The sequence below is a fragment of the Musca vetustissima genome, unplaced genomic scaffold (genome assembly GCF_032173495.1).
Source record: "Musca vetustissima isolate MV318-11 ecotype Yass unplaced genomic scaffold, APGP_CSIRO_Mvet_v1 utg22496, whole genome shotgun sequence".
NCBI classification, from domain to species: domain Eukaryota; kingdom Metazoa; phylum Arthropoda; class Insecta; order Diptera; family Muscidae; genus Musca; species Musca vetustissima.
In genome coordinates this window covers 159,790-180,180 of record NW_026880323.1, presented here as the reverse complement: position 1 = coordinate 180,180, position 20,391 = coordinate 159,790, and the positions used below count along the sequence as shown (strand labels likewise).

The following is a 20,391-nucleotide window of genomic DNA, read 5'->3' as shown; positions in this document are numbered from 1 at the left end:
TATTGAAAAGTTTTGGCGAAGAAATTTTTTACAAACCTATTTCGTACAATACTGTACGAAATTTTTCTAAAATTTTTGGAGTGAAGACATAGATCTAAAATCTTAAAATCTGGCATGGGAATCGTATTTATATATATTTATATACATAAGTGGGATATTTCGGAAGTACGATGTAGGTAGTACATATTATTGGTTGAACGAATATTTATTACAAGAAACATTTTTTATGGGCTACACATGTTTAAACAGATAAAACCTTAAGGCTTGAGTGCTTGAAAACCAACATTTGTCAAGTTATGGCTGAGCTACAGTCCAATATGTGCCAAAAAGGGTCGAAAGAACAGTTCGCGTGGAACTCATTTAAATGATGTAGTGTTTCACACATAAATTCAACGTTCAAACTTTATAATAACGAAGTAAAAAAGTGTAAGTCGGTGTTGCCGACAGTTATATACCCTCAGCCTATGGTTTACGGAAGTCTATGGAACAAAACACAATGAGTATATAATATTGGAAGTTTAGTCAAAATCGGATAGTCCGTTCTGATGCGATATTCCTCATCTTCGAACTTTCACTAAGTTTGGAAGAAATATTACGATGTTCAAAGTTTGGATGCAATCGGTTACTCGCTTCGAGAGTTGCGCACCAGCCGGCTAGATAAATGGGCGGACGGACATTTGTAAACTCCAAATTGTCAGAAATGGTTTTGGTCCAAAGATACATGGGGTCTAAAACCAATATTTCGATAAGATACATACTTGCCGTACCCTCATTAGTCATAAGGCTGAGAGTATAAAAAAGATATATAATGAACAAATATTTTATATGTATTCTATTTACTTTTACTTTTGAAACCCCGAAATTGATAACATTACAATTATTTTTACATATATTAATTTTTTACATAAATTTGTTAAACAAAAGCTACAATTTTTATTTTAATCTTAATTTTTGTATTCAACAATTAAAACATCTCTCCCAGAGGTTTTATAATCATTTCATGGATTTGCACATGAGGCGGTGCAGAAATGGCATAAAGAACACCAGATGAAATATCTTCGGCCTTTAACATTGTTTCACCAATCAAGTGTTTTACATTCTGGGGTAATATTTCCGTATCCACTGCACCAGGACTAATACTCTATTTGTAGAGAAAATATATACAAATTTAGTTATATCGCACACAATATCTTAAAAACTTTTTCCAACTCACAGTAACTTTTATTTTCGTTTCCAAACCCTTAAATTCCTGCCGATAGATTTCAGTTATAGCTGTGATGGCAAATTTCGATGGGCCGTAAATATTGCTTTCCGGTGTATGGGGCAATGCTTTAAATCCATGACCGGCAATACTGTTAATAAGCACAACATGACCGGGGAAATTACGTTCCTTCATCGATTTAAACGCCCGCTGTGTACAATAAACAACACCCATAACATTTGTTTGTAAAACTTGTTGAATATCTTGAATGTTCATGTCCACTAATTGACCTTGTTTCATACATCCAGCATTATTTACCAAAATATCAATACCACCAAATCGGGTTATGATTTCATCAAATACTTTATTAACTGACTGCAAATCGGAGACATCACATAGTAGGGCGGTTAAATTTCCTTGTTTTGTAGGTGATAATTTTTTGCGTATATCCTCCACACGTTCTAATCTCCTTGCCAAGCCAACAACCTGCAAACCATTTTCAACTAAATCCTTAACAATGGCTTCGCCAATACCTGAACTGGCTCCTGTTACAACGGCCACTTTATTATGCCAACGATCCATTTTGTATTTTTTTTTCTTAATATTTTTTTTAATAAAATAACTATTTGAAACCTTAATTTATGCTGAAGATCTATTACATCAATATGACTACTTCATGTAATGTGGTCAGTTTTATTTATTATTTTTTAAAATTGCAATGTCAGAAAACAAATACGAGATAAGATAAATAAAATTGCATTTGCTTCGCAAACACACACAGTTTCACATACACAAATGACAATGCAAGTTTGCCTAGGTTAAAGAAAGCATCAACGACGTTACACGTTCGACATACATACATACCCTCGATATAAAATAATAATAGCGTCACTGTAATTTTATACCCTCTACTATAATATGGAAGTTATATTCACTTGTCATTCTGTTTGTAGCACTTTGAGGGCCACACTCAAGTACCCTATGGGTTTAAGAATTTGAAAAGGTTTTATTCATCAAAAATCGACCGTTATCTTTGATTTCGGGAGGTTCGTATGTTCGATTATATTGGACGCAAACTAAAAAATCCCATTATATAATTTGGATGAGTCTTTACATAGATTTTACCTGATTGTTTTACTTATAACTAGCATATACCCGCTACTTCGTTAGCGAATGTGGGAAGTATTTAAAACCCAATACCAAACATTATTAACAATTTTGGAACCACTTAGTACCAATGTTCTCTTATAGTACTTTTTTCCAAAACTACCTCCATATCTCAACCCTACAGACTAATTCCGACCGCAAAAGAAATTTAGCTCTATACAAAATTTGTACTCGTGTAAAATTTCCAAATTTTAAATATAGCTTCACCCAAATCCAAATTAAGTACCAGTTAGTACACATTAGTACAAATTTCCAAACTTTCTACATAGCTCAATCTTACATCCAATTGTATCAAATTTAGTACAAATTTCCCTTACTACCTACATCATGCAATCCAATGGAAATCTTATTAATCAATTTCAGGATTCCAGGTCTATTGGTTTACCTAAATCCAATTTTGGTACCTGTTTGTACACATTAGTACGAATTTCCAAAACTTTATACATACCTGAATCCTACATCCCAACAGTGATCCTAACTTCAAATTTCAAGATTCTAGCTCTATCGGTTCACTCAAATCCTTGTTTGGGACCATTTTGTACACATTGGTACAAATTTCCAAAACTTTATACATATCCCTATCCTATACCCTAACAGTAACCCTATCTCCAAATTTCATTATTCCAGCTGTATGGGTTCACCGAAAATTTAAATTGTACAGTGATTCTAACATCAAATTTAAAGATTCCAGCTCTATCGGTTCACCCAAATTCAAATTTGGTAACATTTAGTACAAACATTGCAGGGTTCCAGCTCTATCAGTTCACACAAAATGCAAATTGTACCAAATTTTGTACATTTCAGTACCCATAAGTATAAATTTCCAAAGCTACATCCATACACCAATCTACACTCCTTATTTCCAAATTTCAAGGTTTCCAGCTCAATTGGTTCACTTAAAAGTTAAATTGTACCAAATTTAGTACACATTAGTACGAATTTCCAAAACTTTCCACAAAGCCCAATCCTACACCCCAAAAGTGATCCGAACGTCAAATTTCAAAATTCCAGCTCAATCGGTTCACTCAGACCATTTGGTACCATTTTGTACACATTGGTACAAATTTCCAAAACTTTCTACATATCCCAATCCTATACCCTAGCAGTAACCCTATCTTCCAAATTTCAGGATTCCAGCTGTATTGGTTCACCCAAAATTTAAATTGTAGAAAATTTAGTTCCCATTAGTAGGAATTTCCACATCCAAATTGTACCAATTAGTATTTTCGTACACACAAGTAAAAAAAATCCAAAACTACGTATATATCCCAATCCTATACACTTCGACGGTAATGCTAATTTAAATTTTCAGGATTCCAACTAGATTTGTACCTCCAAATTAAATTTGTACCGAATATAGTAACATATAATACTTTTCGTATACATAAGTACACGCTTCCAAAGCCAGATCGTTATATTCCAAATTTCATGTTTTTAACTCTATCCATTCCGAAATTGTACTAAATTTAGTATATTTTAGTACTTTTCGCATATTTTACAAAAAATACCAGGCGCCTAGGAAAATAGAAAGTAGCCCTCCAAAAAAATGTAAAAAAATTACATCTGGCAATGCCGTACAAAGAAATTGCAAAATTTGTAGCATTCTTTTAGGCACTCGAATTTTTTCGCGGGTTGGGTGTTGCCAGACCAAAATTTTTCGAAATTTTTATTTATTTATTTTTTTTCATTCATTCTGGGCGCCTGGTGTTTTTGTGAAATTTGCGCAAAATTGCACCAAATTTTTGGGATTTTTTAATTCATTGGGAGCCATTATTGTGACATTGGGCGTTATTGCTACTAAGAAACTAATATTGTGAGCCCTCACTAAGAGATTTTTTAGACGTCCATAAATACTAGACACACATTTTTAGTACTTTTTTTTAATCTGTTTATTTAATTTATTCGAATTAATTAATTCGAATCTACACTAAATCAAGAATGTCCCTACAAAATTTGAAGTGAAAATCTCAAGAACTCTTGAAGATATAGCCGATTTATTGTGTCAGCATCAAGTGACGGCTAAAGGGCTTCTCAAACTTTAAACGCGTTTTTCTCTTTTTCTCAAAAACTAATAACCCAATCGATTTTAAATTTTTACACGTTTCTCTGTGTATAGCTATCGTATGAACTAGGATAAAGCCAATCGGTGAAGATCTTCCTTATTTTTTAGCTTGGTTTTTGATAAAAAATCGGCGATTTTCCAAAAATATTTTTTCAAATGTCCGCAATTTTTGTTAATTTTAGAGCGAAGTCAATTTTCGGATTCCGATGTTCCAGTGAGGAGTTATCACGCCCGCCATCAAAAATAAGGACTTTTCTTTAATTACAAAAAACAAAAACAAATTCAATAATTTGAATGACGATTCATCATAAAATTATGGACCAAACTGAAGATGTATGACAGGAAAACAAAACACGAGATGTGTGTATGCTGGTAAAAACTGTGTTGCCAAAAATATAATAGCTAAAAAATCACCATTATAGGTGTATTAAATATATAATGTCATTGCGTAATAAAACTGTAGAATTCCTTCCCGCTAGCAATGAAAATTCCAATTGATGGTATGTAACTAGTTCCAGCACTAGTTATAAACCGTAAAAGTTACTTATTTGACCCTAAATTAATGCAAGAGGAACCAATTGACTACCTTTTTATCCTATAGTAAGCGAGAAGGAGTCACTTGCGATATTAAACAAAAAAAACTCAGTTTTATTTTTTCAAACGAGAAGAGAAAATATTTAAACATTCTCTCCCAACAGCCACAAAAACTAGTATTTTTGATGTTATGTAGCTAGTCTCAGCACTAGTTATATCGTACCAGTTACAAATTTGATCCTAAAGTAATGTCAGCCGAACCAATTGACTACCTTTTTATCCTGTAGTAAACGAGAAGGAGTCTCTTGCGACCATAAAGAAAAAAAACACGGTTTTTGGTGGTTGGTCTGCATAAAAAATCCGTTATTCTTCATGAATGCAAGATGAATTTTGTTTGGAAATAACCAGTCTTTTTGTGATCGTCTTGAAGTGCGGTGGCATCAAATTGTGAAATATTAAAGAAAATCTGTATCATTTAAAACAAATGAATTTTTAACTCAAATGGAAGGATATATATGTAAGTACTTCTAAATATAATTTATTTCCTATTGAATAAATATTATTGTATTTTCCTTACAAATCAAGGTCATGACATCTACTATAAAACGTGAATTAATGACTCTGGAAAATTATGGAAAAGGGGGTTACATTATCTTAGTAATTTTTGTAATGTTCTTTTTAGGTAAGATATTAGACACATATTTTCTCTTTTTTACTATAATATTATAATCATTGTTATTTATTTCCAGATTCAATACCTGTAACCGAAGGATCTGACACGACCGAAATTGCAGTATGAAAGTAGTACGGTTTTACTTATATGTATTTAAAAAAAATAAAAATTAAAATCCAATTAATAAATGAGTGTTTTATTGCTAATTTCACCATAAAAACGGTACTGAACTAGTTCTTACGGAACTAGAAATGTGGGTAGTCTAATGTAACTAGTCTTTGACTGTAAACCTGTAACTAGTATAATACTAGCCCTCGAGTAAGCGAAGGAGTGTCAATTGGTTGCCTCCTATGACATCCCCATGTTAAAGTAAACAGTTAAATACATTGTAAAGGGGTGTAAAGTGGAACTAGTCACTGTAGAGCTGAGAATCGACGACTTTCTGATTACGAACTAGTTCCTCTTGCTAGCGGGTTTTAACCTTTGCTGCAAAATTCATAAAAATCGGTTAAGTACTTCCGGAGTTATTCGAATTTCAATTCTACCATGCTTCGAAATATGCTTTCTGTTTGATGCTGAGCGCCTATTACCAAAAAATGAAAAACACCACAAAAATAGATCTTGCAAAAATGGAAGCTTTTTCCTTCATACAGCTACAGGGTGTGTATGTGTAAGTAAATATATTTTACATTGCATATCCCAGTAGAAAATACTCTCTTGCGTGACAATTTCGATAACGAAATCTCCCTACGAAAGTAGGGAGATTACTCGCCGAAGTTGTCGTCAACGACGACTTCGCTTACCCTGTCGCCCAAGTTGTCGTGCATAAATACTGCGACACTTGTGTGAAAATTTCGTCAACGATTTCACATTGTTGTCTGCAAAGTGTCTTCAAGGAATTGCCATTGTCTTACACGATATATGACTTTTCCATCTCTATCCGTTCAGCCAAATTTAAATTTGATCAAATTTAGTACAATTTAGTACATATAATTACGACTTTTCAAGATTACCTCAATGTCTCAATCCTACACTTCTGTCAGTAATTTTAATTCAAAATTTTAGGATTGCCTCTCAGTCCGTTCTCACAAACCAAAAGTGTATCATATTTAGTACCATCTAGTGTTTTAGTATCTTTAAGTACGAAATTCCTTAATCCATACCTTAATCCTGTAATTTTAATTCCAAATTTAGGTTTTCAATGTCTATCCTTTCACTCAAATCGAAACCATTTAGTTCTGTTCGTTCTTAACTACCTCAATCATGTTCTCTAAGAGTAAACTTTATTGAAATTTCAGTTTTCCATTTCTATCCGGTTTCCATTTCTATTAAATCGAAATTGTACCAAGTTTAGTACCTTCTGGTACACATACATTCCAACAGTATTTGTAAACCCAAATTGCAGAATTCCAGTCCCATCTGTTCACACAAAAACAAATGATAAAATATTTAGTACCATTGAGTACGTTTTGTTCCCATAAGTACGAATTTCCTAAACCAAATCAATCCTACACTCCAACAGTAATTTTAATTCCAAAATTCTGAAGTCCAGCCTATCCGTTTGCACAAAATCAAGTTGTACCAAATATAGTACCATTTAGCACACATAAGTACTTTACATTCATATCTCAATTCTACACTTCAACAATAACTATTATCAAAATTTTAGGTTTCCAGATCTCTCCGTTCACTCAAACCCAAATTGTACCAAATCTAGTTCCATTTAGTACTATTCGTACACATAAATATGAATTCCCAAACCTGTCTTTATAGTACAATTCTCAACAGTAATTTTAATTCAAAATTTCAGGTTTTCAGCTCTATCCGTTCACCCAAACTCCAAATTGTACTAAATTTAGTAACATTTAGTACTTTCGTACGCATAAGTACGAATTTCCTAAACTCATCAATCCTACAATCCAACTTTCATTTTAATTCCCAATTTCAAGACTCCAGCTCTATTTGTTCACCTAAATCCAACTTGAACCAAATTTTGTGCTTTTAGTCCTCTACTCCAAAACTAATCCTAATTCCTCTCAAATAAATGCAAATAGTATCAAATTTAGTACTTATCATACACATAAGTACTCAAAATTTCATACTTCTAGCTTCAGCCGTTTCGTCTGGGCGATAATCTCACAGCCACTCACTTATCACTAAGCTCCTTTATATATTAAGGTTATATACGGCATTCTCGAATTAATTTATTACCAGGCAATGACCCTTAAACCGGGATCACCATTTAGTTCTGTTCGTTCTTAACTACCTCAATCATGTTCTCTAAGAGTAAACTTTATTGAAATTTCAGTTTTCCATTTCTATCCGGTTTCCATTTCTATTAAATCGAAATTGTACCAAGTTTAGTACCTTCTGGTACACATACATTCCAACAGTATTTGTAAACCCAAATTGCAGAATTCCAGTCCCATCTGTTCACACAAAAACAAATGATAAAATATTTAGTACCATTGAGTACGTTTTGTTCCCATAAGTACGAATTTCCTAAACCAAATCAATCCTACACTCCAACAGTAATTTTAATTCCAAAATTCTGAAGTCCAGCCTATTCGTTTGCACAAAATCAAGTTGTACCAAATATAGTACCATTTAGCACACATAAGTACTTTACATTCATATCTCAATTCTACACTTCAACAATAACTATTATCAAAATTTTAGGTTTCCAGATCTCTCCGTTCACTCAAACCCAAATTGTACCAAATCTAGTTCCATTTAGTACTATTCGTACACATAAATATGAATTCCCAAACCTGTCTTTATAGTACAATTCTCAACAGTAATTTTAATTCAAAATTTCAGGTTTTCAGCTCTATCCGTTCACCCAAACTCCAAATTGTACTAAATTTAGTAACATTTAGTACTTTCGTACGCATAAGTACGAATTTCCTAAACTCATCAATCCTACAATCCAACTTTCATTTTAATTCCCAATTTCAAGACTCCAGCTCTATTTGTTCACCTAAATCCAACTTGAACCAAATTTTGTGCTTTTAGTCCTCTACTCCAAAACTAATCCTAATTCCTCTCAAATAAATGCAAATAGTATCAAATTTAGTACTTATCATACACATAAGTACTCAAAATTTCATACTTCTAGCTTCAGCCGTTTCGTCTGGGCGATAATCTCACAGCCACTCACTTATCACTAAGCTCCTTTATATATTAAGGTTATATACGGCATTCTCGAATTAATTTATTACCAGGCAATGACCCTTAAACCGGGATCAATGACCTTTAATCCGGATTAAGCCTTAATCCCCTCAATGACCCTTAATCCTGAGTCAATGACCTTTAATCCGAGGTCAATGACCCTTATCCCCTCAGTGGCCCTTAATCCGGGGTCAATTACCCTTAATCCGGATTAAGCCTTAATCCGGTCAATAACCATTAATCCCCTCAATGACCTTAATCGGGTTCAATTACCCTTAATCCGGATTAAGCCTTAATCCCCTCAGTCACCCTTAATCCGGGGTCAATGACTTTTAATCCCCTCAGGGACCCTTAATCCGGTGTCAATTACCCTTAATCCGGATTAAGCCTTAATCCCCTCAGTCACCCTTAATCCGGGGTCAATGACTTTTAATCCGGGGTCAATGACCTTAATCCCCTTAGTGACCCTTAATCCGGATTAAGCCTTAATCCCCTCAATGACCTTAATCCGGGGTCAATGACCCTTAATCCCCTCAGTGACCCTTAATCCGGGGTCAACGACCTTTAATCCGGATTAAGCCTTAATCCCCTCAGGGACCCTTAATCCGGGGTCAATGACCTTAATCCCCTTAGTGACCCTTAATCCGGATTAAGCCTTAATACCCTCAATGACCTTAATCCAGGGTCAATGACCCTTAATCCGGATTAAGCCTTAATCCCTCCAGTGACCCATAGTCCGGGGACAATGACCTTTAATCCGGGGTCAATGACCCTTAATCCCCTTAGTAACCCTTAATCCGGATTAGGGGTCATTGACCCCGGATTAAGGGTCATTGACCCCGGATTAAGGGTCACTGAGGGGATTAAGGCTTAATCCGGATTAAGGGTCATTGACCCCAGATTAAGGTCATTGAAGGGATTATGGCTTAATCCAGATTAAGGGTCACTAAGGGGATTAAGGTCATTGACCCCGGATTAAGGGTCACTGAGAGGATTAAGGATTAAAGGTCATTGACCCCGGATTAAGGGTCACTGAGGGGATTAAGGCTTAATCCGGATTAAAAGTCATTGAACCCGGATTTAGGGTCACTGAAGGGATTAAGGGTCACTGAGGGGATTAAGGGTCATTAAGGGGATTAAGGTCATTGACCCCGGATTAAGGTCATTGTGGGGATTATGGCTTAATTCGGATTAAGGGTCACTAAGGGTCACTGAGGGGATTAAGGTTTAATCCGGATTAAACGTCATAGACCCCGGATTAAGGGTCATTGCTTGTTAATAAAACTAATCCCTTAATCCGGATTAAGCCTTAATCCCCTCAGTCACCCTTAATCCGGGGTCAATGACTTTTAATCCCCTCAGTGACCCTTAATCCGGTGTCAATTACCCTTAATCCGGATTAAGCCTTAATCCCCTCAGTCACCCTTAATCCGGGGTCAATGACTTTTAATCCGGGTCACTGAGGGGATTAAGGTTTAATCCGGATTAAAGATCTTTGATCCCGGATTAAGGGTCACTGATGGGATAGAGCTGAAAACCTGAAATTAGGAATTAAAATTACTGTTGAGGATTGAGCTATAGGGACAGACCCAGTAGAAAATACTCTCTTGCGTGACAATTTCATTGACGAAATTTATGGAATTGTCATTCATGACTAAACACATGATATATCGTCGAAAATGTCGCTCTTCTCGAAATATGAAAACAAAACAAAAATAGTCTGAATCGAGTTGTCGTCAACGACAACTTTGCTTACCTTGTCGCCCAAGTTGTCTTGCATGAATACTGCGACACTTGTGTGAAAATTTCGTCAAGGATCTCACATTGTTGTCTGCAAAGTGTCTTCAAGGAATTGCCATTGTCTTGCACGATTCGTTAATGTTGTCTGCAAGACACTTTCTACTGGGATGTGCATAAATCACATACAACCACACCTACATTTCGGACCATCGTTGAATTGAAATACAAATATCTGAAGAAATTCTGAAGTTTTATTACACGCTGCCATTCAATTATAAAGGGTGACCTTTTAGCTATTATCTTATTGCAAACACTGTTTTTAACCATTTAAATATATTTCGTGTATTGTTTCACGGCCAAACATCTTCAGTTCGGGCTATAATTTAACGATGAATAGTCATACAAACAATCAACCCTTTTAAATCATTGTTTTTTTTTTATAAAAATGCGTGCTCTGTTAAAATGGTTCACAGCCCGTTTGTTCAATGTAATGGCTGTATAATCGACCCACTTAAGCGGCTATTCCTTACTTAAATAAGCAGTCTTAGTGTATTTTTATAGCAGCCATCTTTCTTTAATGACTACCAAATCAGTTATGTTGAATTTTTTGAAATCTATTTCCTGATATGAGCCCAAAAATGTTGTTCCGAATATCAAATCTGGTACATGTTACGGAACTAAAAGTCCGCAGTTTGCCAATTAGTTAAATCTTCGATCTACCTGTTCTGGATGCCTGGTAGGTTTGAGCAATTTCTGAAAGAAAATATCGATCGTTCATCAATTTGTTCCTCTACACTACCATTGTATTAAGTACTACTAAGTAAATGGTGTATGTAGTTGAGTTGAGAAACGAAGAAGGTACATAAAGAAATGAACCTTCTTCGTTTATTGAAATAAACAAATAAACATATTAAAAAATTTATTTTTTTTTAATATGTATGCTATTTTCTTCTGGGCGCCTGGTATTGTTGTGAAATTTGCGCAAAAATGCATACAATCAGGTGAATGAAAAATTGTGACGTCATCACACAAATTATGCCGCATGCGTAGGGACATGTATTACCATATTTGTTGTATCCGTAAATAAACACGAATAGTATTTTTAGTAAATTAATTATTCTTTATTTTTTATTCAATATTCTTTGTAAAAAATATATACATACATTTAAAAAATATATTAAATATAAATTTTAAGGAATAAATTTCTTAACAACTTAGCACACTTATTTGGACTAGATTCTATTGTAATCCTTCCTTGTGGAATTTTATGATTGAAAAATGAGGATAATTCCAAAATATATATTGATCGTTGACAGCGGGCCTGCCATATTTTCAAATAATTTGTATATCATTTTCGCTTGTCATCATACGGAAATTCGATCATATATAATTCATAAAAATCTGGAATGAAAAATAAAAGACAAATTAAAAATATATATGAGCATTAAATAATCTATACTAATAAAAGAGTAAAGTAATTGACTAACTGATTTAACGATTCTGACGAAACGGCTGAAGATAAAATCTGGAAATTTTGGGTGAGGGTCATTGGTCCAAAGGTAACAAATAAGGCTGGGTTTTAGGAAATTACTAAATGTGATACCATTTTTATTTGGCAAACCGGTAGAGCTTAAACTGTTAAATTTAAAATGAGGGTCATTGATGGAGTGTAGAATAGAGATAGCAAATGGTTTTTTGGACATTCGAACTATAAGTATGCGAAAAGTACTAATATGTACTAAATTTAGTACAATTTCGTAGCAAGAGCTAAAAACGGATATAAGGATATAAGGTTGAGGGTCGATATAAGGCTGGCTGGCTTTGGAAGCGTGTACTTATGTATACGAAAATTACTATATGGTATTATATTCGGTACAAATTTAATTTGGAGGTACAAATCGAGTTGGAATCCTGAAAATTTAAATTAGCATTACCGGTTTGGGATATATAAGTAGTTTTGGAATTTTTTTACTTATGTGTACGAAAAGTACTAAATCGTACTATAATTGGTACAATTTGGATTTGGGTGAACCGATAGAGCTAGAACAATGCAATTTGGAGTCAGGATCGTAACTGTTGGGGTGTAGGATTATGGTATGTAGAGAATTTTGAAAATTCGTACTAATGTGTACTATATGGTACCAAATTTGGATTTGGGTGAACTGATAGTGCTGGAAGCTTTACATTTGAAGTTAGGATCATTGTTGAGGTAGAATTGAGCTATTTAGGAAATTACCACGAATGTGAACTAAATTGTGTACAATTTAAATTTTGGGTGAACCGATGCGATGAAGTTTTGGAAATTTGTAATAAATGGTACCAAATGTGGGTTTGAGAAAACCAATTGAGCTGAAATTTTGAAATTAGACGTTCGGATCACTTTTGGGGTGTAGGATTGAGCTTTGTGGAAAGTTTTGGAAATTCGTACTAATGTGTACTAAATTTGGTACAATTTAACTTTTAAGTGAAACAATTGAACCGGACACCTTGAAATTTGGAAATAAGGTTACTGTTAGAGTGTAGGATTGGGGGTATGGATGTAGTTTTGGAAATTCATACTTATGGTTACTAAATTGTACTAAATTTGGTACAATTTGAATTTTGTGTGAACTGATGGAGCTGGAATCCTGCAATTTGGAGTAAGGATCTTTGTTGGTATGTAGTATTGAGCTATGTATAAAGTTTTGGAAATTCGTACTAATGTGTACTAAATGGTACCAAATTTGGATTTGGGTGAACCGATAGAGCTGGAATCTTGAAATTTGATGGTAGGGTCACTGTTGGAATGTAGAATTGGGCTTTGTAGGAAGTTCTGGAAATTCATATGGACCACCCCCCTTATCTAAGAAAATGCTTGAAATATGTCTGTTTAAGTTCGATACATTGCTTACGGCAATGTATATGTTCGATACATTGTTTCCCCTTCTACAGCATTACAATTAACCACTTTAATTGGCCGCTCTTCGGAGCCCAATGGGGAAATCTTCTCTGCATATCTTCCAGGAGCCTCATTCGCCTAGTTCGGATTGTAGGGGAGAGTTCGCTCTCTTCTACTATATCTCCTGGAAGCCACATTCGCTTAGTTCGGATGCAGAGAGGCGCTTTCCAATGCTGTGGTCGTAGTTGTTGATCACGGCCTTGCTGTAGCTTTCTTGCCCATCGCAACATCACTTGCAAACTCGCTCTCGTTGATTAAGCTTGCTTTCTCGCACGCACACCTAAAGGTAAAGTTTGCTGCTTTTCGAAACAAATCCACTTGCCAAATAAAGTTGAAAATATATTCTAATATAAAATTGGTTTATTTTGTTTTTCTTTTTGGGTTTTTTCTCCCCTTAACCGGTATCACGCCAACAATGTCAATGCCGCCTTGATAAATATATTCCTTATTAGTGGAAACAAATATCAAAATTGGTTTTTAATAAATAATTGCAATGTTGAAAATGTAGTAGTAGAAAATGGAGCTCTGATTGTAAAAGTGTTATTTGAACATTTTTTAGCACAATAGTCGAACGTTTTTGCAAAATAGTCGAATACTTTGTTATATACGTTTAGCTGTAATTACAATCGATAATTATTCTAAATAATAATTATTTCTAAATAAAAATATTCAATGTCGGGTAATGTGGACCACTATAAAAAAGTGGGACCTTTTCATGAGGACGAGTTCGAAACGTGGGTGAATTTAATATGCGACGAGGTATTCTATCCTCTGAAAACTCGATATTCGAAATTAAAGGTGCTTCGGTTGGATAATGAAGCAAGGACCTTCAGAATACCGGAAATGGGGCGGTACCCTTAAATGGGGGCTATTCCAAAACATGAACCCATATATTTTTGCATTCATTGTTACCCAAGTGTGTAATAAATTGAAATCAGAAAATCAGAACCAAACCAAAACCTACCTTTAACTAACTGATACTCATTACCCACACATACTGGTCCACATTACACGCCAAGTTATTTTTATTTGCAGATTAAAGTTTTTTGAAATATAATGCAATAACATTTTTATAGACAAATATATATAATTTTTGACCTGGAATATATTTAGCAAACAAATCTACTATGTTGTGAAAACAATTTGTTTTCAGATTTTACCGTTGGTACGCCCACAATATCAAAAAAAGAAAATGGTGGTCCACATTACCGAAAGTTACTCTACTAATGTGTACTAAATTTTGTACAATTTAAATTTTGGGTGAACCGCACGATAACTCTAGTTACTACCCGTGCTGTTGTATAGATCTGAAGCATTGGTACTGGCACAAGCACATGTGGCAACTCTTGGAGTGTTTGAGAGAACAATTATCCGGAAGATCTATGGGCCGATCTGTGTCGACGATGGATATCGCAGTCGAATGAACTATGAGCTGTACCATCTATTCTCGGACATCGATATAGTTAGACGTATCGGGCAGCAGCGACTACTTTGGCTAGGTCATGGATGAGGATACCCCAGCTCGAAAGGCATATACAATCAAAACAGCTGATGGTTCACGAAGAAGGGAAAGGCCAACAGGTAACAGGCATAAAGAAACGAGAGAATATGCATAGAATCACTATCTGAGTCGATTTATGCATGTCCGTCCGTCTGTTGATGTTAAATTGTAAACAAAGTACATGTTGCATTTATGATTCGATTTGAATGAAATTTGGCACAAGTCACTTATTTGGCCCAAGAAAGAACCCTATTGAAATTGGTAAAAATCGGTTTAGATTAGATATAGCTCCCATATATTTTTTTCGTCCGATTTAAGATAAATGGTGCGCCAAAGTCCCTAAATATATTTCGATTTGCACGAAATTTGCCATAGCGTACTAAATTAAGTCTAGAATGATGTGTGCTAAGTTTCGTGGAAATCGGTTCAGATATAGATATAGCTTCCATATATATTTTCGTCCGATTTAATAGAAATGGTGCACTAAAGTTCTTATATATCTTTCGTTTAATTTTATGTCAATGTTCTTTCGAAAAGGCGACGTCTGTTAGGAGACTATGTAGAATATACACAATGTGGAGAAGGGTTTCATATAGTCGGCCCAGTCCGACTTTACTACCTTCCTTACTGGTTTATTATTAAGATTGAATGTTGACATTATGTGTGAAGAACTACATAATTTAAATAACCTCCACGAGAACAGTGACCAGCATTGATTCTTACGAGGTAATATTCGACTACTTGTCGACAAATATTGGGCTTTAGCTTCGACATAACTTGACGAATGTTGTGTTTTCAAAAGTTGAAGGTTTATCTGCATAAATGCGGTCTTAAGCGTATACCCAACCAGCGTTGTTTAAAACCATTACCCAATCCTATGACACTGTTGGCCACTAGATATCGCCAGGACGAGAAATTACGCGTCCAGGAAATGTCTCTTGCAATAGAGCCAAATTCGATCGAGTTGTGTGGCACCGATTTTTTAAAACTACATATTCTCGAATTGGTATTCTTCAATAACAGTGGGAAAATATCGGTTATTATATGACCAAAACCCTTCGAATAGACGGTGACGTCGATGTAGGTCTATCATTTGAAATAGCAACCATATAAAGAGGAACTCGACCCATTTGCGGTGTTCTGAAGGTGGCTCTTATTCTGGATAAGTGTGAATAAAAAAATTCTTTCCAGGAAGTTTTCAAAGTTCCATTTAATTTTCCGTACGTTGATATTCCTAGCCCAGTTTTCCAACCTGAGAGTCTAAAGTGTGGTTTGTCGTTGTCCCTTATAAACAACTTACTAGCAGAAAATTTACAATGACCTACACGCAATAGAAATAGAAAGTAGAATGTTCGGCCTGGTCGAACTTCACTGTTTTTCTAATTGTTTTTATTATAAAGTGTAGAATTAGTAATTTTCTACCAACTCGATCTCAACTCATTTCGCGACATCACCATTTTAAAAGAACACTAAAAAATTTCTCAAAATGGACCAAAAACGGTTCTATTCAATAATATCATACGTATTGAATAATATATTATTAATTACTCTCATGTAAATAAAATTATTGACATGTATATAAAAAATATTTTATAACATATCAATTATCAAAACATTTCTCCAACTGGTTTAATCATCAGTTCATGGATTTGTACATGAGGTGGTGTTGACAATGCATACACAATACTAGATGATATATCCTCGGCTTTCAACAAAGAGCCATTTGCATGATTTCTTATAAAATCAGGAATAATATCGGTATCAACAGCACCAGGACTAATGCTCTTTAAGAGAAAAACAAAAACAAAATGAATAATTTCCAATGCATACAACAATCAGATCATCTAACCTACCGTAACTTTAATCTTTGTACCCAATCCTTTAAATTCTTGACGCAAAAGTTCCGTTATAGCCGTGATGGCAAATTTGCTGGGTGGATAAATATTAAATTCCGGAAGATCTGAACAAATCGGGACTTTGTGGCCTGCAATACTATTAACTATGACCACATGACCATTAAAATTTCTCTCCTTCATCGATTTAAATGCCCGCTGCGTACAATGGATAACACCCATGACATTGGTTTGGAGAATTTGTTGCATTTCGCGAACATCCATATTGACCAATTGTCCTCCCTTCAAACAGCCAGCATTATTTATGAGTATATCAACGGCACCAAATTTCGAAATAATTTCATCGAATGCCCGATTAACCGAATCCAAATCGGAGACATCACATTTTATTGCCACAAGGTGAGATTTTTTTGCATCCGGCAAATGATTTTTCAATTCTTCCACACATTCAACTCGCCGGGCTAAACCAATGACAAACAGACCATGATTAACCAAATCTTTAACAACGGCTGCTCCAATGCCCGAACTGGCACCAGTCACCACAGCGATTTTATTTTGCCAACGTTCCATAGCCAGAATATTTAAAATATCCACCGAAGATCCACCTGCTTGCATAGCTGATCGAAGACGAACTGAAAACATTTCGAAATGTTTCCTATGTCATCGATTTAAAGTTTTTGTTTTTGTCTACAATTAAAATGTAATTCTAAACAAATCGTTTATCTTCGGAGTCTAAAGTAAAAAAACATGATCAACGAAATGTTAAAATGAGAGGGGTCATTTCATGACAAATAACGTTACGAATATATTTTTATAAAAAAAATGGCCTACAGCCTTGAAATTGCTAATTGAAATTCACCAAACAAGCTATTGTTTTTTCACTCAAAACGACCGAAAAGAAATGACATATCGAATATGTTAATTCAGCTGTGCAATTATTAACTCATCTGCCTCAATTTTTTCTACAATTAACAACACGAAAAGGTATTTATCATTTCATAAGTCAAAATATTTCGATCAAGTGAAATAAACCACACACAAGCCCATATGTAGCTGAATGTATACAGTCATCGTAATTCGGTTACATGCTACCTATAAGGTTATTAATTTTAAGATATTACCTTCTTTTAAAAGTAAAACAAAGTTAAGTTAGGTTATGGAATAAATTATAACATAGTGATTAGGAGAAATTACGCCTTTTAAAATTCTGTCTGTGATATTCGTTTAAAAACTCCTCAAAAACATATTAGTTGATTTCCAAAATATAAAACATGGATCTACATTGTGAATTTTCTGCGGGGAGGTTATTTAATTAATTATAAACGCCATGTACACCAGAACTTTTTACCGAGTTAACATCCTCCATGAGGATTAAAATTCACTGAATATTTTGAGTTCAGAATATCCCCATAACAGCGAAAAAATTCGGTGAAAATTGGGCACTACCCCAATGAATATTAATGATTTTTCGTAGGAAGATTTGTTGCCAAACAGGAATCCAAAATCCTGCCAGACCCACTTTGGCAGACTCCTTCTCAATTTGTTCAAAATGTGTCTCTTACCGCTCCAATGTTCGACCCATTATATCGATGTCATCGGCGTAGGCGAGTAATATGTGTTGTTTGGTGTACAGAGTGTCATTTCTGTTCACTTTGCGTTTCGTATGACCTTTTCCAGCTGGATATTAATATATCGTCTTGTCTCATTTTTTGTGCACGGGATACAGGATGCTGAGATTCCAATGCATTCCTCTAGCCAAATTGTACTATTCAGCTGGTGCATGCTCCTGACCAGCATCTAACCACCAGTCTTGAATAGTGCAGCTGGTAACCCATCGGCTCCTGCTGCTTTATTATTCTTCAGCCGATTGATTGCTATTCTGACCTCATCCTGCCTAGGTGGTATAGTTTTTCTACCGTTTTAGGTAATTTAAATGCTCACCTAAATAGTTGTACCCTATTCTTCCAACCGGAACCAGTAAGGAAAGTAGTAAAGTCGGTCTGGACCGACTATATGATCATCACTTTGGATATATTCTAGTTTAAAGTAAATCGACTTGATACACGGTACACGGTCTATTCGTTAGGCTCCAATCTTCAAAATCTCATCTGAATCAGACACCCATTTAGATACAGCTGTGTCTGAAACTGTACCAATTTCAACAAAATTGTAATAACGTCATTCTATTCTCAATTCGATATGTTGTGCAAAATGTCGTGTCACTGGGTGCACCATTAACCTAAAATCTTAACCGATTTCTACGAAAATTAGAGATTAATTTATATTAACTTCAATTCATTGTACAAAATTGTGTATCAATCGTAAAATCGGAGGAAAAAATTTATGGGAGCTATTTCTAAATCTGAATCAATTTTCACGAAACTTAGCACACATCATTCTAGACTTAATTAATTTATGCAGAAATTCGTGCAAATCTAAAGATATAATTTTTGCCAGGACATTCGTTTAAGCGCAGCTCATTTTAAAATAAAAATTCAAAATTTGATTTTTAATAATTGAATTCAGTTTGACAGAGAGTATATCAAATTTTCCCTCGCAGCATATTTAAGGTAATTTACAAAAGAAAACGTTATGCCGAGTCTTACACTTATGCCACAGGAATCTCGTATAAGTTTTCAATAGGAGTGTCTGGAGTGCAAGCCGTCTGTATTAAAATATTTATATTTTTGTCAGAAAACCAAGTTTCTGTTTGCTTCGAGGCTGGATGGAAGCGTTATCCTGGTGAAAAATTATATATTTGTCCTCTTTTTGATCAATATGTATTATTAAAACAACGTCTAATAATTCATTATACATTTCAGAATCTATTTTTGTGGACACATCACAAAGTGGAAGCTTACATTCGTACGAGTATGCACCCATACCATATGACTTCCCCATGTTTTTGGTTTGTATTTGATATCCGATACCTTAAATAAATTCACCATTTTGTTTAAAAAAATATAAAATAATAATGTGTTTTCATAGTAAAATCTCAAAAACATCATCACTGTATAAGGACTTTGGTACACAATTTATATAAAATCCGAAGAAAATATCTAAATCTGAACCGATTTTCACAAAACTTAGCACACATCATTCTAGACTTAATTAAGTACGCTATGCAGATATTCGTGCACATCGAAAGATATATAGGGCCTTTTTGTTCCGTTAACAAAACCACCAGAATACTGAAAATTTGGGGGTACCATTATATGGGGGTTTTGGGGACCATATTTATAATTTTTAGTGGAGAAATTTGGTACCCAATAAGAACCTAATGTACCAAATTGACCTGCCTGCAAACAAAAGATGACCATGTGCAAAATTTTGGCGATACCCGGACATGCTTAAATCGTCATAGAATTTTACGCGGATCAAGAATTTATATACTATATAGGATCGATAATGATTATTTCCATATGCTACAAACGAAAAAACAAAACCAATACACCCTCCATACTAGGGTGGAGGGTATAAAAAATAACAATTTCACGTATAAAACTTCTGTGGAGGTTTCTATCAACAGAGCACATTCCCTAGTTCTATTA

At 34.6% G+C, this 20,391-nt stretch overlaps 2 protein-coding genes across 2 annotated transcripts; both read right to left on the bottom strand.

Moving 5' to 3' along the window:
- Positions 1 to 955: 955 nt before the first annotated feature.
- Positions 956 to 1,807, bottom strand: LOC133325896 (farnesol dehydrogenase-like). The gene is made up of 2 exons (XM_061534595.1): positions 1,214 to 1,807; positions 956 to 1,141 (listed from the first exon to the last, which is right to left on the bottom strand). The coding sequence occupies exons 1-2, from the start codon at positions 1,781 to 1,783 to the stop codon at positions 965 to 967; spliced, it is 747 nt and encodes a 248-aa protein (XP_061390579.1). The 5' UTR covers positions 1,784 to 1,807; the 3' UTR covers positions 956 to 964.
- A 14,787-nt stretch (positions 1,808 to 16,594) lies between these two features.
- Positions 16,595 to 17,410, bottom strand: LOC133325902 (farnesol dehydrogenase-like). Its single transcript, XM_061534602.1, has 2 exons — positions 16,841 to 17,410; positions 16,595 to 16,771 (listed from the first exon to the last, which is right to left on the bottom strand). The coding sequence occupies exons 1-2, from the start codon at positions 17,408 to 17,410 to the stop codon at positions 16,595 to 16,597; spliced, it is 747 nt and encodes a 248-aa protein (XP_061390586.1).
- Positions 17,411 to 20,391: the final 2,981 nt, after the last annotated feature.